Source organism: Apaloderma vittatum, unplaced genomic scaffold (assembly GCF_000703405.1).
Source record: "Apaloderma vittatum isolate BGI_N311 unplaced genomic scaffold, ASM70340v1 scaffold33615, whole genome shotgun sequence".
Taxonomy (NCBI): Eukaryota; Metazoa; Chordata; class Aves; order Trogoniformes; family Trogonidae; genus Apaloderma; species Apaloderma vittatum.
The window spans coordinates 4,286-20,346 of record NW_009719591.1 but is presented as its reverse complement, the minus strand read 5'-3'; the positions used below and the strand labels follow the sequence as shown (position 1 = coordinate 20,346).

The 16,061-nt window shown below is 40.5% G+C and overlaps 1 protein-coding gene across 1 annotated transcript in view; it reads right to left on the bottom strand.

The window, feature by feature from the left end:
* VPRBP (Vpr (HIV-1) binding protein) overlaps positions 1-15,625 on the bottom strand; it is a 46,549-nt gene extending 30,924 nt beyond the window's left edge. Inside the window, exons 1-9 of the mRNA XM_009870684.1 lie at positions 15,514-15,625; positions 10,804-10,880; positions 10,001-10,074; positions 8,963-9,076; positions 7,078-7,215; positions 5,577-6,080; positions 4,249-4,350; positions 2,936-3,094; positions 845-1,024 (exon numbers count right to left, since the gene is read on the bottom strand). Coding sequence (XP_009868986.1) covers positions 845-1,024; positions 2,936-3,094; positions 4,249-4,350; positions 5,577-6,080; positions 7,078-7,215; positions 8,963-9,076; positions 10,001-10,074; positions 10,804-10,880; positions 15,514-15,623 — 1,458 coding nt within the window. The 5' untranslated portion in view covers positions 15,624-15,625. The remainder of the gene's footprint in view (positions 1-844; positions 1,025-2,935; positions 3,095-4,248; positions 4,351-5,576; positions 6,081-7,077; positions 7,216-8,962; positions 9,077-10,000; positions 10,075-10,803; positions 10,881-15,513) is intronic.
* Positions 15,626-16,061: the final 436 nt, after the last annotated feature.

Here is a 16,061-nt window from a genome sequence, read left to right as displayed (position 1 = left end):
GGGGGCGGAGAAAAAAGTTTCATCAGCTCACTCTTCAGGAAAAAAAGCACTTACAATCCTCAGCCGTACTTTTACTAAATCCAAACAAACTTACTTTGCTATACAAGACATACAAGCATAGCCCAAGAGCTGACAAAAGCCGTCTGAACAGAAAACGCTGTGCATGGATAAACAGTAAGTCTAAAGAGAACCATTCCCCCTCCTTTACTACCTATGAAGGAATCCAGAAGTTACATCTGTGAAGATCTGGAGGCAGTGCTGTACCTACTACTGTGAGGCATTATACTACACCAACACAAAGCGGGCTTACACCCTGCAGCGTTGACGTCCTCAAGTCAGATACACCCCAAGCTGTCTGCACTGCACAGCGATACCATGCAGACCTACCAGCTTTTGCACATAAACAGTATAGTTTGTGCTCATAAGGTACTGCAGTTACCACAGCATCGACACAGTCGTGCCTCTCCTGGAACAAGGCTGGATTTGTCTGTGTGTAAAGAAGTGCATGACAATACCACGAATGTATGTGGAATGGCAAAGAAATATTTGAACTAGCACTAAGCCGCCACTGTTTAAGTAGTGCGTGGTGGAGCAGTTGCATCAAAAAAGCTCTCAAACGGTAGAAGTCTCTGAACAATAATCATATAATCAGAATAAGAAAAATAAGAAAGGAATCCATGTGTATGTTGCTTAGAAAACTCACCCTGCCTCTTAATCTCTTGGAAGCGGAGGAGGAAAAAGAACCCAAGCAAAATCAAAGAGTAGAACTCTCCACAGTTGCTCTGTAAAGGGGGCAAAACCTGACACTAAAACCCTGCTCACTACATAAAACTTCAAGACTTACCAGGTTAACCAGGCGTCGAAGGCCATCATGCCTGTCAAAGAGCTCCAGGACAGCACGGAAGGAGAAGCAAATGGAGAAGAACATGGTAGCATGGCAGCAGCCCGAGGCGTGAGAGCACTCCATTAGCCATAAGGTGTAGTTTACCACATCTGAAAGCACGTTATGGGGGTGCATGCACACCTAGAAAGCAAAAGAACATTCCTGAGAACTGTAGATTACATAAGAGAACTTGCTCAAAGAAAACGAGCGTTCTTTGAGGCGCAAAGAGATGACAAACACCAGTTACTTCCAGCTTGACTTGGGACATCCGAGACATGAAATAAAATGTCTTGTTTCCAGGCCAGTAAAAGAAAGCCACTCTGAGACCAAGAGAGGTTATGATGTGGCGATGTAGGACTAGCAATCAGTCTATTCCTGAACACAATAAATACAGCAGTCTTAGTGCAGTATAACTCCAGCAAGTCTTTCTCCTTATCACTTCAAGCTATCCAAAGAATGTTTCACTGAAGGCAGAGAAGGAAGACATGATTACACCAAAAAACCAAAAATTCTTCTCAGTGTAACCATATCACACATCGTGTTAAAGTTCTAGCAAACTCTGGTAGTACTGAAGTCTAGGAGAACTGCAAGAATCGTCAAATGCAAATCTAAAGCTCAACCTTCTCTGGTAACAGACAACTGAGTTGGTCTTTTTCTTCTCTCAGATTCGTGCAGGTCTTACGCAGCCAGGGTTCACCTTTCTGACATAACAGACAAAAAAAGTAGAGGGAACATTATTCCCATTTCATCATTCTTGTCTTCATAAGGGAGATGAAATACAGGGCACAGATAGACCTGATCAACTGTGATTACCAAATGGTTTTTGAATTTGCTCATACAAAATGCTGCAGAACACAAATAGCAGCAGAATTCATAAGATACAATCTTAAACAACAGCTACCAACCCAGTTGCTCTGTGCTCAGCAGCATGAAACATGTTAGATCATAACACACGTTCAGACAGCATCAAAAACTAGGAAAGAATAAGCAGAAATGTAAGCTACTAGTTTAACTGCTTCCATTTTCAGCTAAAAGCAAAAAAAAATAAAAAGTTAGACAACACTAGGGACACGTCAGAAATCGAAAGCCATCACTGGAAACAGAACAGAGCTGGAAGGTTTAACTTTACAACACTCCAGTTGTTTTTAATGAATCCTAGAGCAAGATGCTCCCCTATGCAGTAGTAATGCTCACAAGCAGAAAGTTAGTATTTTTTTCCCCTTCTTTTTTTCCCCACATGGTAGCAACTTTAGAATAAACTGGATCAAGTCATAGAAGTGGCTTAGCACACACATGCTGCTGCCAGTACAAAAAAAAATAAAATAGGAAATAGAATCGCTGTTTAAAGTATCTAGGAATCCAAAATTTAAGGGTGGACTTTCCTATCAACCTGTCTGAAGGTATGCTTGCTGAAGGAACACTACTGAACGGAAAGGAAGATTTCTCATAAGAATTTTTTCCTATGTTAAAATACGAGGCGAGGGACTTTACCTTCATTATCAGCTGTTTTACAAATTTATAGGCTCAGGCCACAGAGAAGACTTAATGTCATTTAATTTGATTTTCTGAACAATGCTGCACTCTTACCACCACCACAGAAGCCGTGCTGCTGTGTGGAAGCTGAGGTACTGTTTAATGCTGAAGCTCTCCATGCTGAGACTGAGCATGAAAAAAACAATCTCACGTATCTGTCCACTGAACAGATGGGAAAGACAAATGAGAATGGAGGAGTTTTTCCTTTTTTTTTTTTTAACGAAGAAAAGAGGGAATAATAGGATGAAGAGGGTGATGAAAGATGAAAGTATTGAAACACTGCTGACAAGAGAGAGGTCTTCATTTTTTTCCTTAGAAACTGAAATTTACACCCTTGAAACAAAGCACTCGAAATATGCATTTGTTTATGTACTTCCTATTGCCTCTGCACATACCAAAGCCTTCTATAAAAATTTACTTTCCCGTTTAGAAGATGTTTATTCACTGTTTAAACATAGGTAGAAACACCAAGAAATTAAGAAAATCACTGCAGTTACAGTAAAAAAAAAAGCCTCTTACCCTCTCCATGGCATCTTGATTGTAAGACAAATAATACAAGCACATGGAGACCCCTGTTGCTGCCATAGAAGGACGAGGAATCTCCAGCAACTTTTGCACTCCTCCATGAGCAACAAACTCCGTCGCAAACTTGTTGTGCAGCAGCAGCGATGCCAAATGCTAAAGAAGGATAAAAGATTAGACTGGAATTCTTCAAACTGTCATCAACTCCATCCCCTGCCCCACAGAAAAACAGACAGCAGAAATAAAAAACCAGCACCCTCTGCTTTGTCCACTTGCTTCCTTCTCCCATTACATTTAACTGCAGAATGTAGTATTTATCCCACTGACACAGGCAAAAAAAGGCACTATCACTGTTTTATGCATCTTGCAAAAGAAATACTAGAAGAGTAGAGCAGCTCAAAAATTATCCAACAGGCCACCTTCAGTCTTCTTATCCTTTTCATATTAACTTGCTTTCTATTATCACCCAGAAATATTTAAATTTGCATTCATCCTTTGTATATGCCACATTGCTGACAATAAGAATTTTACAAAATGAAATTTAAAGGCTATTGTTAAGGTGGAAGTCTGCAGCTGCCCTGAAGTTTATTATATGCTCCTTTTCTGTATTCTCAACACCTTAACAAGTAACAGTAAGAATCACTGTAAACCCCACCCCAGTCCCAATGGAGGTATCTTTGGAAATAAATTCTCACACTAATGACAATGAAACAGGGAGAAAGATGAACTGGAGGATCAGAAAAGTTACTGTGAAATAGGGAAATAAAGAACACATAAAAACACCCATAAATTGTGCTGCTCCACTGCAGGTTTGGCTTGAAGAAGGTTGTGTGGCTTGTATCTTGGGGGGCTGATACTGACACAGAACTATGGTTATTTCAAACATTAAGCTCAGAGGTGTCATGCTGGGGCTTCTGAGAGTAAGATGCTTAACACCTCTTACCCCTCACAAATGTCCCTTGAGATGACAACTGAATGCCATCTAAGGGCAGCAGGAACACAAGCATTTGACAGAAAAAGGAATTGTAATAATCTTCAGATAGGCAGATGGCAGGTGAAATTAACAGCACTTCCTGCACAATTAAATCTTTTTACCCTCCTCCCCCTTTTTAAAAAAAAAAACCCACTTGAATATAAGAACAAAACTGCAATTCATTCAAGTTAAGTGAAAACCCATTCCAATCCCAGGGAACGCTGCAAGATACACAGGCCTGAAGAAGGTGAGTATTTGGCTTTGACACATGCAGACCACATATTCAAAGCCTTTTCAGTGTTTATGGCACATTTTATACATTATGAAAGTAATTTACCTTAAGGGCTTCAAAAGTGAGCAGCACATCATTGGTTCGCTTCAAGTCAATGTAGTACATCATCAGCTCCCTTGATCCCAGTTGCATAAAGATCGGTAGTAGCTGAGAAAAATAAAAACAGGAGACTAGTTGAATGTTTCACGGGAAAGACAAGGTCTGTTTTGGCTTTTACTCTCTCAAACCCCCAGTTTTCCCCTATTGGCAGGTACCTGTTACGAGAGGTCAGTGGTAACCAGCTCCATCCATAGGAAGCAACAAAGGTTAACAGACCTCTTATAATACATCTGCTGACTGCAGCAAGGTGCAGGACAGCTGTGACATGGAAATCTTAAAGACTCTCTCCAAGTGCATCTATTGCAAGTCCACACAGATACCACCCTGGCGATAGGTTCCACTTTCCATCTGTGCAAAGACAACTACCCAAAAACTGAACAGAAAAAACAGCAGAGCAGGGCAACAAACCACAACCTTTTGCATAATTCTTTGTGTAACAGCTTTATAGTATTAATTCCTATTTTTATATCCTATTATTGCTGGCATATAAAATGATCCAGTCAGCATGCAGGGTATTAGAGGGATAACGGTTTCTTTGGCTCTCACAGAAGCAAGGCACACACGTGCACACACACGAAGTGTATCGCAAAGTAAAACTGTGTTGCTTTGTCCTACTTTAAGTTAAACCACCTAAAAAAATACTAGACAGAAATAAAGCTGGCCTGTAGACTTCTACTAACTTGAGTTTTATGGCTTAAAAAAAACCAACAAAAAACCAACCAAAACACACTTTGGTAAATCTCACACTATCCAACTACTTTGTCATGTAAGTAAAAACAAAAGCTCACAAAAGCATTTGCAAAACATGGGCACTGCCATTCCTCATCAGAACTACTGCAGAGGTTATACAAACCAATTTGTTTAGGATTTCAAGTTTATTCTCTCCTGAGACTTTTAATTCTGGGCATCTATCACACCTCACAGAGGAAACAGGAAAAATGTTTGTATTTCAAACAAAGTGACCTGCCCTGAGTCATGTAAACAATCATCAAATTTAACAGAAATCAGGAATAAAATTCCTATTGACATGTTCCAACTACTAGACCACACACCTGCTAGACTCAAGATTTGAGTACTACCTACCAAGTAATACTCAAACTAATGACTTCATCAATTTGAAAGTCACCAGCAACTCAGGAAAGCCTACTGATCCTAATCACATCGGGAAATGTCGGAGTGCAATCTAACGGTTTTACGTTTTTCCCCACAATACCACTCAGTTTTTTCAGGAGAATCCAAGCACTGAGCGTTTTCTCCCACCTTCATATGCTCACCTCTTGGTACTCCCCTAAAGGAGTCAGGTACTGAAGAATTAGCCTCTGCTCTATGGCGGGAGTCAAGGGGTAAAGTGTGTAATTAGTGCCAATCACCCATGGAGACATTTCTGACCAGCTGCTGTTGGACAGTTCAACAAACATCCGCTCTGGTTCTGAAGTGGAGAAGCCCAGCTTTTGCTTGGCCTTCCGGAAGCCGTCTCTTTCATGCTGTTTCCCTGATTTGCTTTTTCTCAGTCCCCCATCATCTAGCTTTGTAGCGGAATTCACTCTGCTACTGGTCTTGTGACTTGAATCAAGATGAAAGGAGATCTCCATGTCACCAGGAACTTCCTCTTGCTCCCCATCTACTGCCATCTCCCCATAATCCATATCCACAGCCTCTTCATCCAGAGGCAGCAGAGGATCTGATGGCACTTTCCGTGGACTGGGACGCTTGTTTTCTTGCTTTGTAGTCATTTCAGTAACCTGTAACTCTCGTAGCCGTCGAAGCACCAAAGCCACCTGTTTCAGAAAAGAATCATGCTTGAGAACACACTTCTTGCTTTGGTCATGCAACTCACATCACCTGTATTTTTTGTTCTTATCACACAACTAACTCCACAGCATGACGTATGCAGTGGTGCACATTTGCCCAGAGGAAACAGTAATTTCAAAGCGAAGAAGAAAACTTCAATCCTTTTGGCTACAGTTGCTTTCAATCTAAAATATCAGCACCTAGTCTCATGCATGAAAGGGAAGTAGCTTGAAAGCGGACAAGAGCAAATGAGCTCTCTGGGTGCTAAGAGAACCACTTACCAGCTTGCACCATCCTTCCACCACCTCTGCCTAGCCTGGGGTAAAGGCAACGTTCCCTTTCAAAGCAGCAGCTCTGATAAATTGCAGTTCCACAAAACCAAACACCACACTTTTTCTTTTAAAGGCATTGCCTGGGTAAGAATTAGAATTCACCTATGCTTCAACACACAGCATGCAGTCCTGGGAGACAAATCTGTTTATCCTACCTTCTTTCGAAAGTCATTTCAATTGCTAATAATACCATGCAGAATCAACTCTAAATTGGTGACCAGTTTAGAATAGAAGTGACTGCAATTTCATATGAAGTTGTATCCATGTTGATTCACCTTTCATTTTAAAATCCCTGTCCAGTACATAAACCACGATGTGATAGTTACAAATGCAAAAATTCTGAAATTTTTTCTTTAAGGAAGCTACAAAGGCAAGTCCCATTACAAAGTACAGTATTTGCCCTCTCCGGTTTCCAGTGGCATTTTTAACCCAACTGGTGCTACAGAATAATCAGGCCACATGCCCCAGCTTCAGCAAATGCACTGTCAGGAAAGGATGGAAAGCATGAGCTACTGACTCTAACAGGTATTATTACAACCACTGTGAGACCCATACACTAACTCATAAATGCGAGGTCCACACAAATAGTAATTAAAAAAAGTAGTAAAGGTATGTGCCATCTAAAAAAGCAAAGTGATGGAGAGATCATTACCAATTGTGAGTTCTCGTCCCTGTAATTTGCAGCAATATCTTGGTTTTCCATAGCTCCTCCTAAGAGCCCTGTTGCATACGTCCTTAGTGGCTGATCAGCCTCTCGCGCCCACTTAAAGAGATTTTCAACTATGCCTTCCTAGAATGAAGAAAGTAAGAAAGCAGTTCCAACAGTTATATTTCAGGTTTAACTCCTCAGTCCCAGTGAAAGTATCTGTTGGTTACAATTCTCCCTATCTCTAGTAATGACCAGACTAGATTCCCTACCAATCATGTAATGTATCAAAAAATATCTGCAACAGAAAAAAGAGAAACTAGTATTTTAAGCTGCATAAGACTACTAGGGCTAAACTGAAAAGTCACTTAAATAAGGAACCTACCTGGTGCCAGAGGAAGTCTTAACATTATCAAGTACTCACTATCAAAAGTAGCAATTCTCAACACAGTCAAAAATCCATAACATTTAGAGAAGAGAATCTTAGCATTAAATATGATTAATATTTTTAGTAGTAACAAAATCAGCAGTGTTTGAACACAGCCTGCCAGGCAACTTTTCTTGACAAGGCTGGATAACTGTTAATTACGTATTAAACCAGCCAACTAAAGACAATGGCTTAGAATGAAAAGATTAATTTTTATGCTCTAAATCTCTACTTTGAAACACCATACAACACCACATCATTACTGCAACAGGAATCTTACATATAATTTGAATCACAGATACAATACAATAAAAGATCAGTTCAAAGTCATAACAAATGGACACACACTTCAATGAGGAATTCTCAGCTTACAGATCTTTGAAGAGTTGCCTGTTACGCATTTAAAGAAAACTGCATTATTATTCACACACTCTTATGTTACTAGTAACACCTTGAACCCGATACTCTGTGGAAGACGGTGGCCACCAGAGGGCCAGTGTGACCAGAGCAGAGCCTCGGGCGTCAGCCACCCACAGTGCCCTAACGTAACTCTACAGCTCTCAGGTCAAAAGAAAGAAAAGAAATCCTTAAGTGCAAACCTTAAGTTAAAAATTCTATTTCAGTTCAGAGAGAGATTCGGTCTCTGGAAAAAGCTATATCCACAGATAGGGAATGATTGTTTTCCTTTAGTTTTTTTGAATCAAAGTCTCACAGTTTTAGCCTTTGGAGAGACCACAAAAGATCTCAAATTATATTCAATCTTTCAGAAAGGGAGCACATTATTTGTTCCTTTTATCATGCTTTACAGCTCATTCATATTTCCAATGGTGAAGAAATTAATTTAGAACTTTATATAAAGCACTACCTGATTTCCAAACTTCAATTAATACATTACATTAATTTTCACAGATGAGGAAACCGTGACTCAGGACTGAAATTGACTTTCTCCTCACTTTCAAGTCTTTTTGCATTCCTTTGGAAAACCACACTTGTCAACATATACAAGTCTGATTCAGCTGTCCATCACAGTTCCAGATAATCCCCACAAAGCATGTGGATTTTAGACTGCTCAGTTAAAGTATGACTCGCTTATCAGTGAGCTCTAATAGTGCTATCACTTTGCCGTAGCCAGGGATTACTGGGAAAGACACCTACAGCAAGTCTTCAGGTTCCACCCAGCCTGCTCCATTCACAGGCCTATAAAATAACAATTCAAATTATAACATTTCCCAAAGCATTCCATGAAGTTCCAGCTCCTCTGTTTTAATCTGTCCTGTTATACCTTAAAAGCTGCATAATACCCCAGATCTGATCAGCTGAACAAGTCAAGATTGAAAAGCCTCAGATCATTTATAAGACTGAACAGACTGTCTCCCAGAGACACCATTTCAATATGGCTTTTTACTGGTTTGTCCTATGGAAAGCACCACAGGAAAATACACCAAGTCTTAGTACAGACGATACCTTTTCCTGAAAGACAACAGCTGTTTCCAGTCCCGGCATGATATCCAGAAGAAGTCGACAGGCAGCAGTGTTTAACGGAGGTTCCCTGCTTGTCATCACGTAAGCGTTCACTAGCTAGAGGAGATCAGGAATAGCATTGGTTTGAAATTCAACTCTGACCAAAACGTTTGCAGTGAAAGCCTTACAACTCCCACAGCAGCAGAACGATCAAGTGAGAAACGTCAGTAAGCCCTGGATCTCAAGATGACTGAGCCTTTACCCTGTGCCCTCCAGTACCCTAGAAGTTGGAATTACTTCCCAGAGAAAGAGAATTCCCCTCTGATCTGCCGTTCACTGACTAAACATCTATCTTGAACTGATTTGTGAAGATAAAGGTATAAAAAAATTGCAGTTCAGAAAGCATAAACATGAAAAAGTAATAGCTAAAAAATTAACGTAAGAAATTGCACGTTTAATGGCATCTGTGTTTGCTTATTGCTTGCAGTGTAAGACAGGAAGCTACAAGCAGGCAATCTGTCAGAATCCTTACAGCAATTCTAGCTATTAACTCATGTTAGAGTACAGTAATGCCAAAAGAAAACCATGCTCTGGCCTCCTAATTTTCTGACTGAGTCTTTTAGAGCTGACTTACTCCTCTGCTCCTACAGGCAGTCCAGCATTTCCAAGCACCCAGAGAAAAGTCATTGGAAGGAGTAGTATTTATTTCCATTACAGAAATGAATTATGCTTACAAACTTGTATTAGAAGAGATACATTTTCTTTAAATTAACTGATAAAGCTTGAGAAGAACTAATTCAATTGTTACTATACATATTCCAGCAGTCTTGAACAGCTCATGAACTCCCTTTTCTTGAGTCACTTTAACAGTGGGAAATGAGTCGCCCTTAAATCCATTTTAAAAACCACTGCTACAGAAGAGATAGTCCCACATCAGTAAAACAAATACCAAACAAGTACTGAGGTCAACCAGTACAGAGTAAACAAAAACCATTAGAAGGTGTCAGGAATTGACAGATGCAGCTCTCAGAGCAAACCTACCGCGTTCATGAAATCATCGTTCTTGAAAAGTATCCTCAGTAAGTGGCCAAGCATGCACTCCGGGTCTGCTCGACCTGCGAGAGAAACAGGAAAAGACTTATCTACCTACCTCAGATTAATATTGAACTGCTATCTTCAAACTGATTGTGAAATACTCTAGTTAGCAGGACCTTTCTCAGAGGAAAAATTACATCGGAAACCATACGAATTATTCACCAACTTAACATTTTCTTCTAGTAGGTATTACCTTCCTGGAATGCCTAGTAGTCAAAGCACAACACATTTTAGCAACCCAGTAGTATTGGACTACTATTGTTTGTAGACAGTGAAGATGCAGATGCCAGGCAAACTGTTCCAGTAACTTGGATATAATTAATCTTAAACAAACAAAACCAAAAACAACATCCAAGATAAAAAACATCAGTGGTGTATGTAACATTTCTATAAGCGCTGCACTTACCCAACAGCAAATTCACAATAATCTGAGACAGACTACTTTCTCTGTCCAGCTAACATCTACTGCTTCACATCAGCTACTTGTTAACATGATCATACCCTTATGTCATAAATCAGCCTCTCAAACACTCTTCTGGAACTCTACCCAGGGCCTCAAAATCTTGCAGCAAACATCAAAACTGCCAGATGCCAGCACCACAGAGCATAATTAGCCAGTGCAAAAGCAGTGTCAGGCCTTGATCAGCAGTGGGCACATTCACACTAAAAACTGCTTAATCTTCAATATGAATTACCAGGTATCTGTTGTGTCAGAGTTGGTGCTGCCAAAGCTTTTCAAGACATCTTACCTGGATGTCGGTCATCAAAAGGGTCTGGATCCCCTTTGCGGTACTCTTCAGTCTCTTTCTCAATCAGCTCAGACATTCTGCAGAAGGAATGACATCAAATGAACAGAATTCACACTTGATCTTCTAGTGCACAGCTCCTCACAACAGCCTATCTGTCAAAATACTACAGAACAGCTCATCAACTTTCATTTCAACAATATTCAGTGCCACCAGAGGGTTTCAGACTGTTCACAGAGTGGTGAGAAAAGCGACTTGCCTCTGACATCTCATCCCCTGCACTGCACTCCAGAACAGTCAAATCCACATATACACCCCAATGATGCACAAGCACGACACTCTGGAGGGACCAACACTCTTCATTTAGTCCTGTTAGAATCCTAGTGATGCTCTATAACACACACTGTAGAGAACTAGAGTAAATAAAGGGCTTGAGTAGCACTTCCCGTCATCACATAGACTTTCTTTTGCAGTAAAGTAAGTCCTGAACAGGTGACTTAGTCCTCCTTCCTATCTAGTGTGTGTACAGGAGCAGCTGCTCAAACTGCTTACACAATTTTTGGTTATTTGGCATATTAAGTTTTACTAAAGTCTTTTATTATCACACAATATTACTAAAGTGTTGTGTAATCTCTATCTGGCTTATTCCTTCAGCTCCATCAAAGCTCAGCTTTTTAGCATGTGTCAGTTACTGCAATGGACAAGACAAGGAGAAACTTAGCCAGCTCCCCCATTCACAGATCTTCAAAAAACGTAAGTGCTCCTCCACATCAGAAAATAATTGCAGGTTGTTTTGAAACTGTGCCTTCTCCTGCACTGAGAAGCAGCCTCAGCAGATACAAGAATGTCCTTCTTCATTCAGAATGAGCAGTAAGGGAATGAATTGTTATTTTTATTTAAACAAAATCAAGAAGAGGATTATCCCATGGTCAAGCAATAAATAACCCCATGTCTTTCTCCAGGAAGTGTTACAGTAGAAATCTATACAGTTTGAGGTGAAATCAAGAGCAGTAGTCAAAAAATATTAGCAAATTGAATATTATTTCCCCATTCTGTCCCCTCTACTTGAGGTCTAGAGTGGGGTGCTGAATGGATGCGCAGCAGACCATTTTCAAAAGAGATCTTAATACCTCAGGGTAGCGATACAGGCAGAGTTTATCATAGGGGAGGGAAAACTGCTAGAAAGCTGCAGTAATCCCTGCAAAAATATTTGTCTTTCGCAGGAGATATCCCTTACTCCATTCCTGTAACTTTCCAGAAAATACCCTGTGTTTCCAGGGACAATTAAAAAGGCAAAAATGTACTTAGTCCTGCCTCTCTGAACCACACTTGCCAGTATGACAGAGGATGACATTATAAAGCCTGCCCAGACCGTAGGCACAGCAAATTAGCTCATCAGGAACGAGCAGAGAACTTTGCTGCTTGTCTCTGATGTGACAATTACCTTTCAGCAAACTGTTTATCCTATGGCATTCTAATATTTACTTTTTGTAAGCCTGAATGTGAAGAGACACAAATTGTGTCCCTTGCTAACAGGTGGCACAGCTTGAGCTCTCATGAATTTCTGGCAAAAGCAAGTTACTTAAATACTCCACTGCCAGCTCTTTAATTTTTCCGTGAGAACAAACAGACTGAGGGGTGCCTGCTGACAGTCAACTGGGACAAACGCAGAGTTGAGAAGCTGCACCCTAGTCTTGTCAGGTCTTTTTGGGTGATAATCAGCATTTTGATTATGTGCCAGAAAGGACAAACAAGTAGCATGGAAAGCAAGCGTAACATTCTCATCCTGTTTAGGTAGGCAGCCAAACAGCGTGCCAGCTGAAGCTGCCGAATGGTTTCAGGGATGACAGCATTATCACAGCCCAGATGAAACAGGCACGTGAATCACCAATTACAGTGTTTTCTGAGACAATTAGCCACAATCGTTTGACCAAAACAAAAAAGCATTGCCTCTTTAAAATCAACTTTCAAAACAAAGTCAATCTTGCTTACGATGCCCTTCTTTTAACTAACACACATAAAGGTGGTTTGTGAAGTGACTTGGGTGAATCTATCCAGATCAACAGCTTTGTCAACTCTCAGCTGAAGCAACAGGAGAGTCAAATAACTAACAAAGCTAATTCCTGCCTCATAACACAGGCACATGGTACACACAGGGGTTTAAAAAAAAAAATAAAAATTAAAAAAAAAAAAATCACAAAACCACTGAAGTTTTACTTAGGTTTTGAGATTTTCTTTGTTCACTTGGCATTGTACCAGTTCACCAGCCACCTCAGAGTTTGCAGACAAGATCTAGGTTTTACATAGGGTTAGCAGTTCTTCCCCTCACTTCTAATTTTTTTTTCCCCTTTACAACTTGTCTTTGCCATAATCTTTGGAGAATTAGTCAGATTCTGATTTTCATTTGCCACACACTGAGCTCTCTTTTGGCGTGGGGAAGGAAGGAGCAGTGCTATACCTAAAAGTGTGTCAACTCCACAAGACCCAACTCCCAGTGATCCAGACGCCATACATAATATAAAGCCATCCTAACACTGTCCTGCCGTCATGGGCCATTAAAGACCAACTTGAGCTTTTACAACAGACTGAAACAGCAAGATGCTCTAGGATCTCACACCACCACACATTTGGTTTGTGAAGTATGATGTCAAGCTGCTAATTTACTACTTTAATGAAGGAGGGTCTTGGGATGCAGTGAACAATCTGACTCATAGGAATTGCCAGAATGGCTGGACATGACTTGCATCCAGACTATGAACTAACGCTCTTGCAGGATAATTCCAATTAACAATATTTTGAAAAATCATATATATTGAATATCTGTTGTTTGCTAACATGCTTTCAAAGCAAATTCTTCAACTCACACCTTCTGATGCTCTGAAAAAAAATCCAGAAAACTAGCTTATTTGGAAGTGACAATTCAGCTGTGGCCTACAAAGCACACTGTTGCTGGTTTTTGTCATATCACTGTTGAAATACTCACTGCTGCACTCTCACATGTGCTGCCTTGGCATCACCTTTAATGGACCCCCACTCACACAGGGAGGTTTTCTTCTATTTAGCTCAGAAGGCGGAAGGAAATAGAAAAACGTCACTCACCAACAAGCACGACCACAGCTTCCTCTGTCCTAAGTCCACAACAATATGCAAGGGCACTTCTCTGCCTCAGGGCATCAGCAAGCTCCAGGTGGTCGGGATTCCTACCACCTCTTCCAGCAAAATCTTCTAAATCTACGCTGCTGTACCTAAAACTTTCTACTCCAAACACACCCATGGCCTTCTTTGCTACCTGAAGCACTGTAAACCCAACTTCTGCCAGAGCTAGTAGACCCCTTTGCTATCTACCTTAAATAAATCTCTAATGCCACTAAAGCCAAAATACCCAAGCTTTCACCATCCATAACCACCTGCCTGCTACACAGAAGCCTTGGGAGGACTGAGAGTTATCAGAATTGTCTGGGCATAAATACCGTAAGGAACTCTAGGAGCTGAGGGGGAGCAAGAAGTGCCAAACTGCTATAAACACAAGAAAAGACATGTTTAATTCAAATGTCTTAATGTTTCTGAGAATATAATAAATTTCTGCTGTTTATGCCTGCAAGAAAAAGCCTTGAACTAGCATACATGCTTCCTTCAAGCCACAAATCAGACAACACAAAGATACACAAAAAATTATTTTCAAAAGACCTACTCATTTTCAAGTGCTTAGGACCAGGTTTCTACTGCTCACCTTCTCTTCTGTGCTGCTATTTTTAAAACACAGTGAGAACAGCAGAAAATCTGTGCCCACTAGGTAAGGCAGGGCACAGATCTGCGCAAAGAAGCTCCACCGGGATCCAGTCGGTTTCACCCAGTGCCAGCTCAGAATCTTGCACCGACTTGTCTGACCCCACAACACAGAACAGCGCAGTATACAGAAACCTGGATCACTCTTAATATACAAGTGCAGTTAAGTCCCTCTGCACACGCTGGGCAGGCCACGGGTCTGCCAGCAGTGTCCTGAGGAGGAACTGGGTGGAATTTCTGTAAATCTCCTGCAAAGCAAGAGTAACAGTTTCCCCAAGCAAAGCCTGGCTTGAGAAACCACAAATGCAATTGATAATTCAAATGTTTCTATTGTAATAGATGATGGTGTTCCTAGTACCTACACATCCCCTAAAAATAATTTATTGCTCCAGTATTTTCCTCACCCATGCAACACAATGCCAGTCAATCATCATCAAGTTTTAAAAAATTTAATCAAGTTTTAAAATTTCACTTTAAACATACCCTACAAGCATCAATAAGATTTTCAATATAATGCTCTTGATTTATCCAACGGGTCACTCTCATCCTTTTATTTGATCTGACCAATACTACTACAATCACAAAACCCACACCGCCACTCTGATGGAACAACATTCTCATAGCTTTCAACCTTGATCTATGTTTTATAAGCTGCAGGTGAAGATATCAAAGCTACTTCACAACTATTTAATGAGTACCCTGGCTTCTACTATTTCAGAGAGCAAAATTCAGCATGTGTAAGATCTTTGTGATATGTATTTATTACCAAAAATTGTCTGTATTTAAATACCACATTTTTCATTCAACTTCCAGACAAGAAAATGAATTACCAACATGCAATCAAGCGTGTAAAAACCTCGAGCAAAAACACGGTTGAAGTTGCTGCCAAGTAAGTTCAGATTTAGGGATTTATTTAATAGATCTTACCTGGTAAGGATAGGGACCATGTCTTGCCCGCTGCCATGGTCTTTTTCCCATTGCTCAAGCAAAGCAGTGAGCTCAGCCTTGGAGTCCACATGCCCAGATCCTGAAGTCATGGCTTAGCCTAAGGCAACGGTAACAAGCGGAGGGGGAAAGAAAAAAAAAAAAGGAGAAAAGTGAGTAAGAAATCCCATACAATTTTGCTATATTCATATCTAAATCAAAGATTACAAGTCATTTGGAAGAGGCAAGTAAATACTCAGCAACATGGAGTAAGAAAGAGAAGAAATAGTCCCAAACTACCTCAGTTTCAACTTTGGAAATTTCTTTTTGCTCCTTTGGCTGAACAAAGAACAACACATGCACTTTGCAGAGAAGCTGTAACTGGTGTATGACAACCCTGACCATGATGGGAAGTGTGCACATCTAACCACAGTGAGTTGGCTACTGAAGCTTTTTAAAACTCTCCCTCAATTCCATGAGCAGACCCAAGTTAGTCCTTTGCTGCCGCTGCTCAGCGACTTATTCATGAAACCACAAAGTCAGGGCAGCGA